The following is an 18,331-nucleotide window of genomic DNA, read 5'->3' on the forward strand; positions in this document are numbered from 1 at the left end:
CATAGACGGCTCATATTCAACAGTGAAAAAGGCCAGATACATTCCCCCAGTTCGGGGGATTTCTTATGCATAGTCTCTATACGGTGTGGCGGCCAACCAACAACGCTTTAGGTTATTCCCATGGCCCACTTTTATATAATGGCACTTCCGTACAAACTTGCCTTTATTTATTTATTTATTTATTATTATCATTGTTGGTGGAGGATATGGGGGCTAAGTAACATACCTGACCACGTTCGGTGGACACTGGACACCACGTCAGACCTTTATTCATCTACACATATATTAAACACATGGTCATCGGCTTGGTGAATTTAGGACCATCCATCTGGTGGACCCTGCTCTAGACGATGCAAGGTAGAAAAGATCAAACTGGACACACAATTCTAACTGTTGACTTTTGAACTCCAATTCAATGGTATGGTTCATGACCACATAGACGGTTGGACACATCTATTTTAGGGTAGCACTGTAGCTAGAGCTGGGCACAGGATGGCTCGACTCGCTGATCCGACTCATCTGACTCGTTCCGATCCAAATGGGTGAATCAGTCCAAACCGAGTAAGCTTCGCCCAATCCGAATTCAAATCGAGTTGTGTTCGAGTTACCCAGTAACTCGACTCGATCGATCCGAAACTCGATCAGTCAGACTCTACCCGATTCGAAACCCGACTTGACTAGGGTTGTCGGGTAGTGTGTGTGCGTGTGTGTGTAAACCTAATTTGTCTGTCTCTACCCTACCCGCCGCACGCCCTGATCCGAAAAAACCCAATCCGGCAACCCCTTCGACCCTTCCTGTCCAGCACCCATCAACCATCAACCCTCCGAGCTTCAGCCTTCCTCCTCCTCCTCCTCTCTCTCTCTCTCCTCTCCTCTCTCGTCCGGCAAGAGGCAACCAGCGGCCCATCAGCGTTCTGATTTTTTTAAAAGTTTTATTTATTTATTAATGTTAGGAGGAGGTTTAACCCACTGTTTCTTTGGAGTAGCCCATCTGAGTCGTGCATCCACCTCATTCTAGGGACCCCTTGTTGATCAAGGGAAATAAATGGACAATGTGGAGGGTTCCACACGTCTAGCAGGATTGGGCCCCTGCAAGGTTTCAACGATGGTGGGGCCCATCACCCACAAGTATCGGATCAAGTTGATTTATGTATTTTATTCCCTTTATCCATCCATTTTATAGCCTAGCCTGATGACCCAATCTGAATCAGTGCTAACTCGATCCGACTCAGTATTTCTAACCGGGTCGGACTCGGTTCGGATCAGCCCAGCCTAGACTCAGACTCGGATCGAGTCAGGCATGCTAGACTCGGTACCGAGTAGGATCGAGTTCAAGTCAAGCCTATTTCAAAACTGAATCGAGTCGAGTTAGACCTAACTCGGTCCGACTCGACTCGGTGCCCGGCGTTAACTGTAGCAACCTGTCATATTAAGGTAGAATCAAGGATGCAACTTGGGCTAGTCAACACGAACCCAACCCAACCTTTAGATGATTTAGCCCAAAGCTTGGCATAACCTTATTATTTGACCTAAGACCCAATCCAACCTCCCCTACCTGAGCCTAACTTACGTCCCAGTGTTACACAGGATGTTATTACATGCAATTGGGTGAATTGACCAACGTATTAAATCTCATATTAGTGAACGGAAGTATAAAAATATAAATGAAATGACCATAGTGGCTAACTTTTTCCTTTTTTTTTTTTTTTTTATACACACCTACACCCCACACACTCACACACCCACTTATAAAGAAATGACCATAGTGGCTAACTTTACACACACACACACCCACTCATACCACATGGGCACTCAATCTGTGGCATCCAGTGTTGAAACAGACATTGTTTGCCACTGAGCCAAGGACCCAGGCCTAGCTATAGTGACCAACTTGGAGAAGTTGGTACATGTAATTTGAGTGTGTGTTGTATCTACATGGTCCTGATTTATCTTCACTTAACAGAGTGTGCCACAACAATTGGAAAAGACCTAGTTGTGTGGGAGCAATATTGAAGCGACTTCTCCAATTTTGCAACAGATAAACCTTAATGGCTAGAATATTATACGTGTTTAAATAAGTGTGTTGCTACCAATTCAATCAAATTGGGCCACATGTGTAAACAAAGGCTTGGATTGGTTGTTCGTGTGAGAGTAAGATGCACGACATGCCAAAGTCTGCTCGACTTAAAGGTTATGATTGAATTGTCGGTGTCCCCCTCACCAAGATGGACAGATTGGAGACTGGATTGGGATCCAGTTATCCCCTCGACCATTGGTTTACACTCTTTTTAGTGATTTGTGAAAGGGTAGGGGTTAGCCCCTCTGAATGAGTTTTTTTTTTTAACCTTATGACAAATAGATGTGAGTTTAAGGCCTTAAAGACTCTTTTTTTTTCATCGGTCTTTAAGTTTGTATACATTTCAAATGAACAAGAATGTACCAATAAATGGAATAGGGCTGAATAAATGTCGGCTTTGTTGATATTAAAATGTATAATAAATGTCGACTTTATTGATATTAAAATATATAGTCTATTATAATCAATAAAATAATAATCAACCAGATAAATAAATGAAAGTAAACTAAACTAAGATAAATAATTGATTAATCTATCAAAACAAATGTTTGAGGTGGGTAGTTAGCAAGACGTGACCAGGTTGGTATGAACAACTGAATCGAAATTTAATCGAACATGATCCTACAACTTATGATTGAAGATATTTACTCCTACTCATAAGGTACTGTAGTAGGAGCCGCTATGCAGTAATGCTAAACTAAACTAAAGAAAGATAAACGAAAAGTAGATAAATGTGTTTGGTGTGGGGCCTTGAGCTCTTCTTCGTATGCTCCTTTTATAGCTTATCGAGACGGTGAAAGCTCATCGCTGGGCTTCCTTGTTGCTTTTGAATTATTCGCCTCTCATCATAATTTCATATTCCCTTGATTGCTCTGGAAATGGTAACTTATATTAGAAAAAAAAATGACTCCAGTTGGATATGGACTCCCAGGCTTCTCGAATCTTCTTCTTGTAGCTGATCCATCGTGGAGATGCTTGTGGTCCACTAAAGTTCAAATTTGGAACCACCAAATCTTCTGTGATGAAGACAACCAAATCAAGATTCGTGAACCTCAAGGGCTAGATCGATCGGGACTGACCATGATTAGTCAACATCTCTGCTGATGGCCTACGTTGTCGACTTTGAAATATTGGATGGTATAGACCAAACTACCCCCCTGCATTTAACCATCTCATAGGTGATAGTCTAAAGTGAGGTGGGGTTGAACACATGATACCGATCTATTATTGGATTTGGTTGGATCTAGTTCTCTCATTCTCTTAATTCCAATCAATGCACGAAATAAGGAACTTGACCGAACCGATGTGTATGTCTCTCCCAACTTAAGTTCGGACCCAAGATAGGTCGGTTTGGACATGAGTATGACTTGCTGATGTTTATAACTTTCTTAATCGCTGCAATCTCTCCGAACGTCTCTGGGAAGACCTCTCATTTTGGAATGACTGTGAGAGATGGTTTTGCTGAGAATATCATCGCCACATTCATGATAGATCTATTCTCTCAATGAGTCTTTTATAGGCATGCCTAGTACATTGCATCATAAATGGGCACGCTGATCATGGCCACATGGCATGCGACAATTCATCACTTAAAGGCATGTGTAAGGGTTAGTGACATCACATTAATAGCGAAATGCATAACGTGGAAGGAAAATCAACTGATTATCTCTTTAGGTGCAAGTATGTCTTCTGTGTATGCCAAACACATAATGTCACCACGTGACAGTTTTCTATTGGAGCACGTCAGAGCACCGAAAATAAGTATAAACAAAGTGCACAGAGCTAATGTGAAGTATGTATAGCAATGAAAATGTTTAAGTGTAATTGGTATACTAGCATAAGGAATCAAAATGTGTTTAATTGGCGATCCAACATCCCACAACAGATAAGGTCTTAGTCAAACAGTCTCCACACCAGCTATCTTCAATTGTGGATCATCACTGATCTTCAGAAGATCTCTCACATGTGTTATATTATGCATCAACGATTGGGTTCGAGCTAGATTGAGCTGCGTGAGGCCTTAACCCAAGGCCAAGCCTGGTCTGATCACATGATGTTCAAGTTGGGTTAAGCCCAACTCAAGTTGTATCATTGTTTTTTTGACCCAGCAAATTATCTTAACTCATTTGGCTCCGAGTAGAGCTGGGACTCACCCAACCCGGGGTTAAATCAACCCAACTCGCTCAAGGTGGGGCTGAATCATGGAGCAACTCATGGCACGACTCCTTCACTACTAAAACCGAGTTAGATAGACACTACAAGAAAAGGGGGCTTTAGCCTCAGTTCAAAACCGTGGCTAAAAAGGTTAAAAACTGAGGCTAACGCCTTTAGCCTCAGTTTTGCCTCAGTTATCCAAACCAAGGTTGAAACCCCCGTGGCTAAAGGCTTTAGCCTCAGTTTTAACAACCGAGGCTAAAATGACTTTTATAGCCTCGGTTCTTCAAGTGAGGCTAGAAGAATCTTTTTAGCTTCAGTTTTCTCGAAATGAGGCTAAATCAAAATTTTAGCCTCCATTGTTTCCAACTGACACTAAATCCAAAGTTTAGCCTCAATTACCTCCAACCGAAGTTAAATCTATTTTTAACATCAGTTCTCAACAACTGACGTTAAAGCCTTTAGCCACGGGAGTTGTAGTCTCAGTTTAGGTAACTAAGGCAAAACTGAGACTAAAGATAGTTTAGTCTTTGTTGGCATCAACTGAGGCTAAATTCAATTTTTAACATTATTTATCAATAATCGAGGCTAAATGTAGTTTCTATCAACAAAAGCTAACAATATTATAATCAACCAATGATTGAACCTGTGCACGTTTCACCCATTTAACATCCATCAAGATAACAATCAACAAAACAATTAATGGTCTATTTAAAGTTTTCAAAACAAACAAACTGCCACGTAGCCTTCCACATGAACTGTTTTAGTAAGGTCCCCTTCCACGTTTCTATTTTCTCTCGGATCGGATCAATCGGTGGGTTTGTAACCTAAGCAAACATCTGCTTGAAATACTCAAATGTAAGTTTCTCTTTGTTGGACATCACGGCCAAAGGAGCATCATTTGACCCTCAGTACCTTCTTTTGTCATGGGCAACAACAGCATCTTCAGGGCTTCCATCGTGTATCTGAATAAGGAAACTCAATAGAATAATGAGAAAACATTTTCCCATGCTAAAGCGGCTAAGAATTGTTGCTATTTTAATGAGAAGAGAGAACTAACTCACAATGTCGGGAGACCAGTTAGTTGTCCACCAAATTGGCCACCCAATTCACCCTGAAGTTGATTGCGACTCACGTTTCTACACTCACCACCAATACCACCGCTTAATTCTCAGGTTTCCAATATAAATTCATAATAGAATTAAACAAAAAAGGTGCCAAACTTGCAGGTATTTGCGAGAAGTCATCTGGAAAATCGAATAAGGGAGGCCTCCATTGAAGCTATTCCCAGCCAGATTTCTACAAATGAGATATTTAACTGTCACTGCCAAATCTTACAATGTTGTGAGAAATTTTCATTCATGTAACTTACAGTCGTTGGAGGTTTGGGGGAAGTTGATAAGGTATTGAGTTTCCGAGATTGTTATTGCTCATGTCACTTTATGAATTCAACAAATCACACCCCCAATGTAAACATAAAACATGAAGAAAAAATAATGGACAAGAAGAAGAATAGAAAAAGGAAAAGCAATTAAAAAAAAAAAAAAAAAACTCACAAGCTGGTTAATGCAGTAAGAGAATCAAGCTGGTAGCCCATTGACCCGCTAAGCTGCAAACTTGATAATTTGCTGATAATAAAACCCAAATCAGAAAAGGAAGTATTCAGTGTTATGCTAAGCATTCCAACTATCAGGATGAAAATCCTCACATTTCTATAACCTATGAACCCGAGCACGTTACACCTTTCCAAGACTGCCCACATGGATCATCACCTGTCGAGCTCCAGCCAGTCAGCTGAGGTGAATTTAGGCCATTGTACATGACCCGGAGGGCAGAAGTTGTGGATTGAACAAGCCAAAAGATGAAGGAAATCAGATAACCACGGCATCAGGTCCAAGTTCCATTATATTTCCCTTCACAAAAATGAAAATTTGTCTGAGAAATAAAAAAACAAGTTTGTGTTCAGGGAACTCAAAAAAACAGAATTCATATAGGTCTGGTGTTCCAAGACAAAGCATCACTGAAACCCAAAGCTACATCAACCTAATAAAATGTCTCAACTATTTCAAAAGGTTGGTCTAAAAATGCAAATCAACATCGTAATTAGTGAAATCCAGTACATAGAATGCATCTGATGTTTGAATACTTACAAGAAGGCACCTCCATGGTAACCTTTTCTGATGAGAAAATAAAACAAGATCACTTGCGGCCCAACCTTTGCAAGTGCTGCAGATAAGGCCTGCTTATCCCTTACACCTGACGAACCAGCACTGGCTTCTTGGAAATGCTCTTGATGGCACCAGCATAGAGTGGCTGGCGACAGAAAGGCCAGGAATAAGGGCAGTCTGTGTAGTCAAGAATACTGGGGAAAATACTGGCTCTAGGCTGGTAGCTTTTCAGAATTTCATATGACTCTAAGCTGACAGAAAATGAGACAATTAGTGCTATTATCTTCAATTGAAAGCAAAGTTTATGGAAATGTTTAGAATAAGAGTACTTACAGGTCAAGTCTGCCTGCACCCTGCTCATACATGTTGGGTCCAGAAAGCTTGGCAGCTCCCTCAACCAGTGCTTGCTTCATACTTGCAAGATATAGAACATCTTTCCGGGTGCCTTCGGAGATGATGCTAGTAAGCAGACATACAACCCCCGCAACCACTGGCCTTGCAACACTGGTGCCTGAGAGGCTTTTGCAACCTGTGCTGATCTTAGAGCCCATGATATCCCTGCCATATGCGGCAACATCTGGTTTCACACGGCCATATCTGCAAGCATCGCATTTAGACTACAAGTGTACAATCACAAGAATCAAACTGAACAGCAGTTGCAAATGTACGACTGCCAGGGTGAAGAAAAAGAGCATCACATGCATGTTTGGTTGTCGCATGCTGATTGGAACATGGCAATATCCAACTAAATGGCTATCAAAGGCTTCCACATGCATAGGATCCATTTTTCTTATTTGTGGCCTAAACAAAAAGAAACAAAGGGAACTCTTAAAACAATACAACTTTACAAGGAATCCAAATTCGAAGGAGAAAGTATTGCTCAACACATTACCTTGACTTTTGCATCCAACTCTTACCCATTGCTTGTATCTAACTTTGAACAATGCAATACACTGCCCAAAATTCATCCCAATCCACTGTAGTTATTACTTTACTCAACATTGGTCCTGCTACTATCTTATATTCTAGTATAAATTCAGCAATTGTCTTCCCACATGGATTAAGTTATGAATTGGCAACAATTTTGTGTTTGTTTGATAGCAGGGAAGCATGAGCAGATGAGGCTAAAAAGTAGAATTTTCGCCTCGGTTCCTATGCAACTGAGGCTAAAAAGTAGACTTTGGCTTTGGTTCTTACGTAACTGAGGCTAAAACGGTTCCTATGCAACTGAGGCAAAAAATGCACTTTTAACCTCAGTTCCTTAGCAACCGAGGCTAAAAAGCACATTTAGCCTCATTTTTTTGAACCGAGGCTAAAGGCCTACTTTTTCGTAGTGAGAACTGAGGGCTTTCCAAACCATAAGTTGTTGTGTGTAATGTATTCACACCAATGGCTTGCCAGTGCTGTGTCATTCTTATTATTTTTACGATGAGAGTTTTTTTTTTCTTTTTCTTTTTCTTTTTTAAACGTTGTTGGTCTTCTAAGGCTTGTTTGGATGGAATCAGGTTGCTTACTGAGTTACTTAGAATGCTATTATGGTACTGAGTAAACTCTGTTGGGCACACTGTCTATGTATGTGATTTATCCACACTGTCCATCCATGTTTAAAGCTCATTTAAGGGGTTCATACAAAAATAGAAGCATATCCAAAGCTCAAGTGTAACATACCACAGGAAACAGTCGGAATAATGATTTCCACCGTTGAAACCTTTCTAGTCTCCACATTGATGTTTATTGGTCATCCAACCTGTTCATAAGATCCAAAAAACATGGATGAAAGGAAAACACAAATATAAGCTTGATCCAAAACTTCCGTGGCCCTCAAGAATTTTTCAATGGTATACGTTCAATTCACACATTTTCCCATGGTGTGGTCCATTTGAGCTCTGGATATGCTTCAATTTTGGAATGATGTCCTAAAATTATAGGGTAAAATGGATGGAAGGAGTGAATAAAATATATAAATCATTGTGGACCCCACATAGTTTACTCACTACGCTTAGTGTACTGAGTTACTCACTATGCAATCCACTTCCTGTTTGGATACCACCAAATAAGTTACTTTTTAGCTTATTTTAAGTTTACTTTTTATCTTATTTTAAGTTGACTTCTTACACTTAAGTTGGGGCCTGTTTGGATACCACCAAATGAGTTGCTTTTTAGCATATTTTAAGTTTACTTCTTACACTTAAGTTGGGGCCTGTTTGGATACCACCAAATAAGTTGCTTTTTAGCTTATTTTAAGTTTACTTCTTATACTTAAGTTAGGTTGGTAAGCATCGTCGTAAAAGTAACTAAACACTAAAAGTTACTTATTTCAATATTTTTTTTTATAGCTTTTTAATTTATTAATTTTCTACTTCTCTCTCAATCACAGTCATAATAGGAGCCTCTCTTTTATGGTCCTTATCAAAGGAGGCCCCATGTGATGGACTATTCTCATCAAAGGTGAGATCCACATGATGGACAGTTCACATCAAAGGTAGGCCACACATGATGGATGACCTCATATTAATGTGAGTCTACATAATGGATGATGCATATTAAATGTCGGCCTCTAATGATAAATAACTCACATTCAAAGCAGACCAATACAACGGATAACCCATTTCAAAGGTGGGGCCTACATGATGGACAGTCCACGTCGAAGGTGGGCTTCGCATGATGGGTAGTGAACTGTGAAGCAAGGCCCCGCATGATGGATGGCTCACATCGAGGTGGGCCCCAAATGATGGATAGTCCACATTGAAGGTTAGCCCTTATGATAAATGACCTACATCCAAGGTGAGTCCTGCATCATGAACAACCCACATGATGGATAATCCACATTAAAAGTGAGGCCCACATGATGGACGGTCCATACCAAAGGTGGGCCCTAATGATGAGTGGCCCATATCCAAGCTAGGCTTGCATGATGGATGACCCAAGGATGGACGATTCACATCAAAGGTGGGCACCACGTTATGGGTGGTGGATGTTGAAGGTGGGCCCTACATGATGGATAATAACATTGATGGTGGGCCCACATGATGGTTGACTAATATCAAAGTTGGACCCTACAGAATGGACGGTGCACATTAAAGGTCAGCCTCTAACGATGAATGGCTCACATCTAAGGCGAATCCTGGATAATGGACGGCCCACATCAAAGGTGGGGCCACACAATGAAGAGTCCACATCAAAGGTTGGCCTCACATGATGGACAATGAATATGAAGGTAGGCCAAACCAATCCAAAGGATAAATACCTACGTCATGTTGAAAATAAAACTTGCTTTTCTACTTTTTAGCTGACAAGTACATTGTTTGCCAAACAAGCTTATTTTCTTAAAAAAATAGAAATTAAGATGCCTTAAGTATCTTATCTAAAATAACTTACAATCCAAACGCCCCCTTAGTCTGAGGCTGAATCTTTTGCAAGTCCCCTGCCCACAAGATCTGTGCATGGCACTCAAGTTATTCGTCAGGGCTGCTCTGCAGAGGAAGTTGGACACTCTAGAAATCAGATGATCCAACTACCATATGGGCCACTACTTGTGTTTGAAGGTTGTTTTCTATGGTGCATCACAACTAATAACTGTATAGGCGTGATTTTAGGGAATCCTGTCATCATGGTGAGGATTGCAGAAAGCCCATTGGAAGGTAGGTGGGGCTTACCTTGATGTTTGTGAGAAATTCATTATGTTCATCTCGTTTGCCACCTCACATTAGGACATGAGTCAAAAAATGAGGTAGATAAAAAAACTGAGTGAACCATCCAACAAGAAAAAGCAAGACAGAAATGCCTTCCATGAAAAGCTTCCCGAGGTCCACCATTATATTCATATGCCTTCCAAACAGTTCACGAGGTGATTCCCATTAGGATGAACTGAAAACACAAAAATTTAGCTTAATACATATAAAACTTTTCTGGCCCCCGAATGTTTCAAACCTTAGATGTTAAATCCTCCCATTTTCCTGGCCCCAAAATGAATTTCTCAACTTCTTTGTTTGAAGCCTACATTGGGCATAGTAATAAGGAAACCGTGCAACAAAGGTTTAGTGGGGCCGATTATGGCAACAACATGAAATTCATATGATACATCTATTACACCAGCTCATGTTAAAACATCAACTTAAAACAAGGTGAGCCACGACACGAAACCATATATATGAATTAACCATGGTTAAAACCATAGGCACCCTTCTCTCTTTAAATGTAACTTACACCTTTGTTACAAGTTTGCTTCTTTGTTTTTTCCTCTTTTTTTTTTTCATATTCTTTTTTTAATTCTGCTTTTCTCTCTGTTCCATCTTTGTTTATAAGTGCCACCTATCCTTTCTAAGTTAATTATGAGTTATATTATGTTAGCGCTAGTGATATATTTTTATTGAGCTGCTTTATTCCATTTGATCAATCATACTTATTCAAAAGCATTGTTAATTTTAAGATTCACATAGATTATTTATTCAGTGGAACCAATTACATTATATTCTAATATACCATGGTTCTTATGAGTGGTTTAACCAAGTATGTGTCAATTACAAAAATCATTATTTTATCGTATACACTTTTTCTTTATGGTATTACTCCTTTTACTTGTTTTTCCTCTAAAGATGAAATTCTCAATGACAGGTGGTTAGGCCATTTTAACCCAACATTGATTGACATTTAATCAATGAATTCAGGAGATTGACTACTTCTCATCTTCACCGTCCGATAGATTTCCCACGGGATATAATCAACATTTTGGTTTAAATGTCTTATCACGAACGTAAATTGATTCCCATTTGGACTGTTTGATTTAAGCATCCAAGTGCAGGTGCATGAACCTTCGTACTTCACCGGAGTATAAAAGATTTCCTCATCGACTCGAGAAGTTTCAGGAACTTTGCACCCCGCATCTAAAAAACACACCCGAATAACTTCCATTCCTTCGTGATGTTTCGTAATCATTCCAAAAACTTTTATAGTTTCGCCCCAGAAATCCCATCAAAGAAGAAAGGTATGTTTAAAAAAACTCTATTCTTCTTTCTATGTATTCTGTAAATTGGTGTCTGAGATATTTTCCTCTCTCTCTCAGTGATGCAATTGGGTTTTTTTTTTTTCCTGAAATCAATTATCAGTTAAAACACCCCATAAATCACACAGATAGGACGATCTAAACCTTCCGATTGGTGGGCATCAAATGGACAGTCAGATAAAAGGGAAAATGTTTAAATTCGAAAGGATTCTTAGTAGTGAATCCTCTATCGGGCTGGGTTTTGCCTACTTGTTCAGCAGTTGGTGAGTTAACCAGTTCTTTGCAGAAGCAGATTGAGACATTTTAACGAGATGCATGGAGAAATGGGTAGTGGAGTGGAGCTATATGATATTATCAGTACCTCTTAAAGGTTGAGATTTTGATTGTTGTGTTGCTTCTACTGGGTGGAATTACGACACCCACAGGTCTGTGATTGCAGCGTAAGGATTTTTTGAACTTAGGCTTTTAAAATTGTGAAGGGTGTGGATTGGGAAGATCTTTTGTTAGCTGCATTAGATTGGTACTGATGTAGAGCGGGTCATTGACACTTTCATGGCAAAGATGGACCAGAGAAGGCCTGATCGGAGGCGGAAGTGATTAGGACCGTCAGAACCTTAAAATAGTCGTATCTCGCAAACTGGAATGAGTTTTTCGACATATCATATGTGATTTTGGGGTAGGAGAAGCCACTTTAGATTTAGCCAACCAACCCACTACGCCGGGTTGCCCACGCCGGATTTGCGAGATTCCATTAGATTGATGGTCAAAAGTCCATTTTATTTTCGTTTTTACTATAAATAGTAAGTTTTAATTCGATTATAATTTTGATCCATTGAGTTGTAAGAGTTGTGCCAACATGAAAAGGGCTTAGAAAAATTAGGAGAATAACGTGGTTAGGCTAAATTGGACACTAACTATTTTTGGGTGAAAAACATGAAGTCTAATAGGAATGGTGACCGTCTATAAACAGTAAGTTTACTATTTATAGTAAGTCACGGTTTTAGGATGTTTGAGTCTAAAACTCTGTCCTAGGTTTGAGTTCCCTATTTAAAGGATTGTAATTTCATTTTTTATATCATAAATTAATTTATTTCGAATTTATTAGAAATTATTTCTATTTTTATCCCTCGTGGATTCGAGGAATCTCTATGAGGAGTCCAGAGAGCTCTGTGGATTCGGAGTAGTTATCCCCCGAGGAAGATGGTGATTAGCTTCATCACATCCCTCATTGTGTCAGTTGAGTTGTGCCTTACAATTAATCCTTTTGAGCTGAATGAGATAGATGCGAGATGACTATGACAACATGACCAGGATGAGAGCTTAGGTAAAGGATATTCTAGCAAGGTGATGAGGTGATTTTGCACAAAGGAGGGCCTAGCTTGATGTGGTGATCCAAGTCTAGAAGGTGGTGGGCCTAATTGTTGGTTTTCTAGTGTCTAATTTAAGGGCTAGGTAATAAAAGGAGCAATTTTTTCCAATCATGACCAGTTGATGGGCCATGGTGGCAGCTAAAATAGAGGTTTGAGGGTCTTTTAGGACCATCTGTCTCACAAGATTAAGCATGGGTGTGGCAATGTATGCCATGGGTGTGACATTTTCACTTATCTAGGCGACCGACTTTGGCAAGATACCTATTTTGAAGTGTCTAGGTAACATACATCCTACACAATGTGTTCCTATGTGTCAGTTGTTGGATATTAGGTAGGGATGTGAGATGAATAGACAATAAAGAGAGGCTCTAGTGTACCGGTACATGTGTCACTGATACCAAGTCTCTGGCAAAACAGAACTCCAAAAATCTAACACAGGGTACAATCCATACATAGATATAAAATATTTTAATTAATAAATAAATCGTCAATAAAAAAATAAGAGAGCAATGAAAACATACAAACTGAAGGAAATTTAATGGGATGCATCATGCATGGTTTGAGTAAAAACCAATTAATATCAGTCTTAACTAAAAAATAATCAAATGGAAAACACCGAAAATTATCCAATAACTATCTCAAGAAGAGGCCATATGTATGAACACTACAATGAACAACACTACAAGTATATATGATCTTTCGATGTTGTGGGCCTTGATATCTATCAATAACAATGAAGCAAACCTTATCAATAGTTCCTTCAACACAGACACGGAGGTAGGCCTAAGGTATTTGACTCAACAAAAGAAATTTACATGGTGAAAAAAATAATAATCGAAGAATGCATAGGAGAGCTCACTTGTGTGCTCCACATGGCTCTTTTCTATGGCATCACTAGGACACTTTGTCTATCTTGATTTTGAAGTGTGGTATTTCGAGTAGCATCCAGGTGGACCCACGTACTCTGGCCCAAAAAATACCAAAAAGTTGAAACCTCCAAATGTCCCTGCTAAAAACTCACATAAATATTGACTAAGACTGACATGTATGGGTCTTAATTGTCCTGTATGAAAGACATGTGCTTCATCCAAGACAACAGGTGAGACTTTTACATTGCATAAACTTGGAAGCTGTACCTAAAAATACCATTTTATTGCTTATGAAAGTTCTTTCATCTTGCTTCAAAACATGCTATAATATGTTCTTCTTGCATCAGCTTATAGATGGTCTTCATGCAGTGTAGAACTTTATCTTAGGATTATTTAGGGCCTGTTTGGACGCACCCTCGAAAGAGCCTTTTGGTTTTGAGCTAAACTCTATTATGCCTTGTGCATTTGGATGCACTTCCACAAGCCCCCATCTGGTCTTCGCTTGTCGAAATGAGCAATGAAAAGTCCACTCGCCATTGCAATCAGATTGCTTTTGGTGAGTCAACAAAATGTCGACAGAGACAAAAGGGATTTGCAGAAACCCTTTTGGAGGAGAGAGAGAGATATCCAAATGGGCCTTTAGTTTTGTCATATGAAACTATAATATGCATAACCATCTTTGTCTTTCGTTTCACCAGTTTGTGCTGAATGTTGTTGTCTGCATACATCTTCCAGTTTGCAGTATCACTCATTTGCATTTCCAAAAGGTTAAGACAAGGGACAAAGATGGCCGCAGCCAATATGCGTGGAATGACTGCATTTCCTGTTAAAAACATTCTCAAACAAATCCATCCCATGAAAGGAACATTGGGTAATGCCAAGCCACTCTTTTAGGAGAAATGGTACCAAAAGAAACATGTATACGATGATATGATAGAGCCTCCCTCCCATCTTACACTGTCCACCTAGTGGGTTCTGCTTTGGATGGCCAAAGTCTCCCTCCCATCTTGGACTGTCCTTCTAGTGGGTTCTGCTTTGGATGGCTAATGGTTGAAAAGCCACACTGATTGGACAATCCTAGCCCTGACTTCCCCAGGCTTTGTCCCACTGAATGTTGACTGTTAGCCACGTTGCAGTTCACCATCGCTTAACAGCATTCATTAGATCATCCAATTTGTGTGATTTTTGAACCATGAGCCATCCACAGTAGGCCTATTTGATGGATGATCTGGATGCAGCACTAGCATCCCTCGTGCCATTGTAAGGTGTGAAGGGAACTCTATCATATCATTGTAAAGTGGAAAGGGTACTCTATCATATCATGATAGAGATATGAAAGAGATGTCTCAATAATATCATTTCCCTTCTCTTAAATGCTATCACAAGAATCTAATTGTTCTTTAAAGTGTCTCTCTCTAACAGAGGTGTACTGTGAACACAGGAATCTTAACTACAGCCCCAAAGAAACAAGGAGAAAATAACATTGAGGGCGGGCCCATCACGGATGACAAAGCTGAACCCATTGTTGCCTTCAACAAGCCGCTGCCGCCACCAGTTCTCGGTCCTTTTGTCGTCCTCTCATTGCTGGAAATGGGATCAGACCATGATGGAAAGGATGACTGAGTGGTACTGAATTCTCGTTGCTGTTACTTGAAATAGGGCAGAGCGATGCTCATAATATTCTAGCATAATGTTGAGTAGTTTCACTTGAACAACTTAAAAATATTTAGTAGTATGTTGAAAACGCAGCCAAACAAGCGGGCCACAAATTTCCATAGGTGGGTGTAATACACCAAAACTGGAAGGATCATAGGCTCAACCAATATCTTGTAAATTTTCAATAGAAACTTAAGTACTATATGAGGTTTTTGAAGGAATCCTGCCACAGAAAAAGCAGAAGCTGTCACTTACATATCACAAGGGCCTTGCATAAGATACTAAGTAGTGAAATGTTGAAAGCAACATACTCTCTGTCAAATTCGGAAATTGGTCAAATACAGAACTGACCACCGACAACAGTTTCTGAAATTCTCAAATGGCAGCCCAAATCAGCAGACAGAATTTAAAAATCTAAATTATCTTTAACTTGGAAATTTGAGCACAAGAAACGGAGTTTCAAAGTAAAATGATGATGATTGATTTTCATGGCCTACATCTCTCTTTCTTAGACTGATAATTGCAATCCATTTGACAATGCACCAAATCACATGTTTGTTTTTCTTAATTGATTTGCAATTACGATACCTTGGATTGGCATCAAACCATGCATTGTTTCTGTATTTAGGCCATGTTTGGATTTACAGGTGAATTGAATCAATTCGCAATCAAGAGGAAATGTAAGAAAGAAATTTATGATTCTTCCTTTTTTATTGGATCCAATTTGATATTGCATCCAAACATCAAAGCTTTAAATCGTAATCCGGAGTTATCAATTTATCAATTTATTGAAAATTCTAGCTTCACCAGCCGCCACGAGTTTTCTATATATAAATGAAGTGCAACTTTAGTTATCTTTCAGGTCTCTATTGCAGCTTTTTAGGAATTATAAGATCGTGTGACTGATGAGTCCTTAGAAACATGATCCCCACCAGATAAACCGAACATGAAGCATGATGTTCGCTTTTGATTTTGAAGTTCCCAACAGCCCATCTAAAGGTGATTGATGCTTCGCGAGAGGGGTCCTTGGGCAAAGATCCTATAGTTCCAGTTTGAACGAAATAAGAGGTATTTTACCAGCAGAAATACTCCTGGCTTCACCGGCGATTCAATCACAACCCGAGCTTTCCTGCATGCATGCAACAGTTCTTAATCAGTGACCCGAAAATTCAAGACATAAATGGCGAGAAGAAAAGAATGGTTAGTACTTAATGACAAGCTTTTCTCCCACTTTTGAGCATTCATAGAAGCTGCAGCCTTTGGTGAAGGGAATTTGTTTTTCCTTCCATTCTGCAATGACAATGCTCTTTGTTGTGATAACACTAAGAAAGACAAAAGAGATGGTGACCATGATTGAAAATCGGAGGTTTACGTTACCTAAGTGCCACATTACTCCGGCTGCAAATTCGTCACCTCCTTCATATACCTTCTCAATAATGAACCGTATGTTGTGGCCCATGTCGTTGGCTAGTTCGGTTAAGAAATACATAACTTCCTGCAATTGCACAGTACACATGTCATGAGCGATAAATCATGTCGGGGATTTATCGGGCTCAGTGATGGTACATGTGGAACCGCCTTTTGGCAGCATAATCTGTTGGTCTGGTGGCCCCATCATGAGATAGGCAATGCCTTAGAATTCTCCCAATCCAATCATCCTAGCCATTCAATGAAAATGAATGTCTGGTGGGTGTACAACTTGGGTCGGGTCCAACCCAATCTGACCCGACCCAACCAAACTTCGGGTCAGGTCATGGTGGGTTGGGTTGAGATTGAGTTGGGTTTGGGCTGGAAATCCTCAACCTGACTCGAGGTTTGGGTTGGGCTTGAGTAGCACCCTTGTGTTGAATCAAATGATCTGGATGCGGGGCCATCTCTATCCAACATGATTATATTCCTGATATTGTAGGAGAGAGAGAGAGAGAGAGAGAGAGAGAGAGAGAGAGAGAGAGATAACCGTTCTCCCTTGAAATGGATTGGGAAACGACAGTTCTTCAAAATAACAATCTTCTGATATGAGCTCTCTCAATTTATCCAACTTCTTGCTATTGATCAATGAGTAGAACTGCGTAATTGCGTCGGATGGCCGAATTGGATCTGGTCGAGAGTCTGGCCCACCCAGATCGGCTGACCGTTTGGTGCAATGCGGTTGCCATGGCACTCTCTTTAAACAAATGCTTCTATGTGTTGCTCCCTTCAGCTCCAAAAAACACGTACTGTTGACAGTGGTGGAACCGACGGGAAGATGCGTACTTGCCAAACTAAGTGGGCTGTGTCGAGATTTCCTACTCATTGGATAGCTCAATGCCAAAGATGGTAGAGTACCAGCCATGGCTGAGCCCAATGGTAGCCATGTATGTTAATCTAAATATCCTTATAAAGGAATGAAATGCGAACAAAACCAATGAAAGGAATTGGGCAAAGGATAAAGAGGTTCCTTCCTAACTGTGCTATCTTCACATGTTTTCCTACAGAGGAGAATCTCCCACAAAAGGACTACACAATGCTTCTCCAGATGGGCTGCGTTTGGATGCCAAAGCGAATTGAATTGCAAACAGCCATTCCTTTTTAAGTTCAACTCCTTGAATCTCACACGACTACAGTTTCATTATTCCACTTTGATTGATTAAGAATTGTATTTTGATTCATTACTGCAGCCAAACACACCCTTTGTCACGTTCTCTTTCACTGTATTAGAAATGCTGAGCGGAAGTAAAACCAGCTTCACAAGTACGGACCCTTTTGTTATAGATGCTATTCTTCACATTTTAGTAAGCCTGGGGGATATGCTGATGAAGGGAATGAGTGGACCTGAAATATGGGCTTCTGTTTATTGCTCGAAACCAGGGGTGTATTTGTACGATCCACGCCTTGGGCATATGAACAAGCAGTTCGTGTGCACACATGCTTTCAGCAATCACACGTGCATACATTTGTTGTGCAAGCAAGTTTCTGCTTGTGAATGAGAATTGCCAGAGAAGTGCATGGCCCACCAGATGAGTGGACCACCTTGTGGCCACATCTTAATCAGTGGC

At 40.1% G+C, this 18,331-nt stretch overlaps 3 protein-coding genes and 1 long non-coding RNA gene across 6 annotated transcripts; 1 reads left to right on the forward strand and 3 right to left on the reverse strand.

Moving 5' to 3' along the window:
* Positions 1–5,318: 5,318 nt before the first annotated feature.
* LOC131232893 (protein STRUBBELIG-RECEPTOR FAMILY 7-like) lies at positions 5,319–6,462 on the reverse strand. Its single transcript, XM_058229409.1, has 3 exons — positions 5,788–6,462; positions 5,604–5,669; positions 5,319–5,530 (listed from the first exon to the last, which is right to left on the reverse strand). The coding sequence occupies exons 1-3, from the start codon at positions 5,991–5,993 to the stop codon at positions 5,422–5,424; spliced, it is 381 nt and encodes a 126-aa protein (XP_058085392.1). The 5' UTR covers positions 5,994–6,462; the 3' UTR covers positions 5,319–5,421.
* Positions 6,463–6,473: 11 nt separating this feature from the next.
* Positions 6,474–7,184, reverse strand: LOC131232328 (subtilisin-like protease SBT6.1). The gene is made up of 3 exons (XM_058228564.1): positions 7,098–7,184; positions 6,733–7,016; positions 6,474–6,650 (listed from the first exon to the last, which is right to left on the reverse strand). The coding sequence occupies exons 1-3, from the start codon at positions 7,182–7,184 to the stop codon at positions 6,482–6,484; spliced, it is 540 nt and encodes a 179-aa protein (XP_058084547.1). The 3' UTR covers positions 6,474–6,481.
* Positions 7,185–11,235: 4,051 nt separating this feature from the next.
* LOC131233304 (uncharacterized) lies at positions 11,236–17,785 on the forward strand. Its single transcript, XR_009165162.1, has 4 exons — positions 11,236–11,383; positions 14,376–14,511; positions 15,082–16,496; positions 17,771–17,785. It is a non-coding gene; the product is annotated as an uncharacterized LOC131233304 (long non-coding RNA).
* LOC131233303 (uncharacterized) lies at positions 15,344–17,881 on the reverse strand. Of its 3 annotated transcripts, XM_058229961.1 has the most exons (6): positions 17,254–17,846; positions 16,674–16,791; positions 16,505–16,586; positions 16,374–16,425; positions 15,608–15,662; positions 15,344–15,519 (listed from the first exon to the last, which is right to left on the reverse strand). In XM_058229961.1, exons 1-6 carry the CDS (start codon positions 17,626–17,628, stop codon positions 15,344–15,346), a joined length of 858 nt encoding a protein of 285 aa, XP_058085944.1. In that variant the 5' UTR covers positions 17,629–17,846. The 3 variants fall into 3 exon arrangements, with proteins under 3 accessions (XP_058085944.1, XP_058085943.1, XP_058085945.1); XM_058229960.1 differs by having other exon boundaries at positions 16,505–16,791; positions 17,254–17,849; XM_058229962.1 differs by lacking the exon at positions 15,608–15,662 and having other exon boundaries at positions 15,404–15,519; positions 16,505–16,791; positions 17,254–17,881.
* Between the last annotated feature and the right edge of the window lie 450 nt (positions 17,882–18,331).

Source organism: Magnolia sinica, chromosome 18 (genome assembly GCF_029962835.1).
Source record: "Magnolia sinica isolate HGM2019 chromosome 18, MsV1, whole genome shotgun sequence".
In the NCBI taxonomy this organism is placed as follows: domain Eukaryota; kingdom Viridiplantae; phylum Streptophyta; class Magnoliopsida; order Magnoliales; family Magnoliaceae; genus Magnolia; species Magnolia sinica.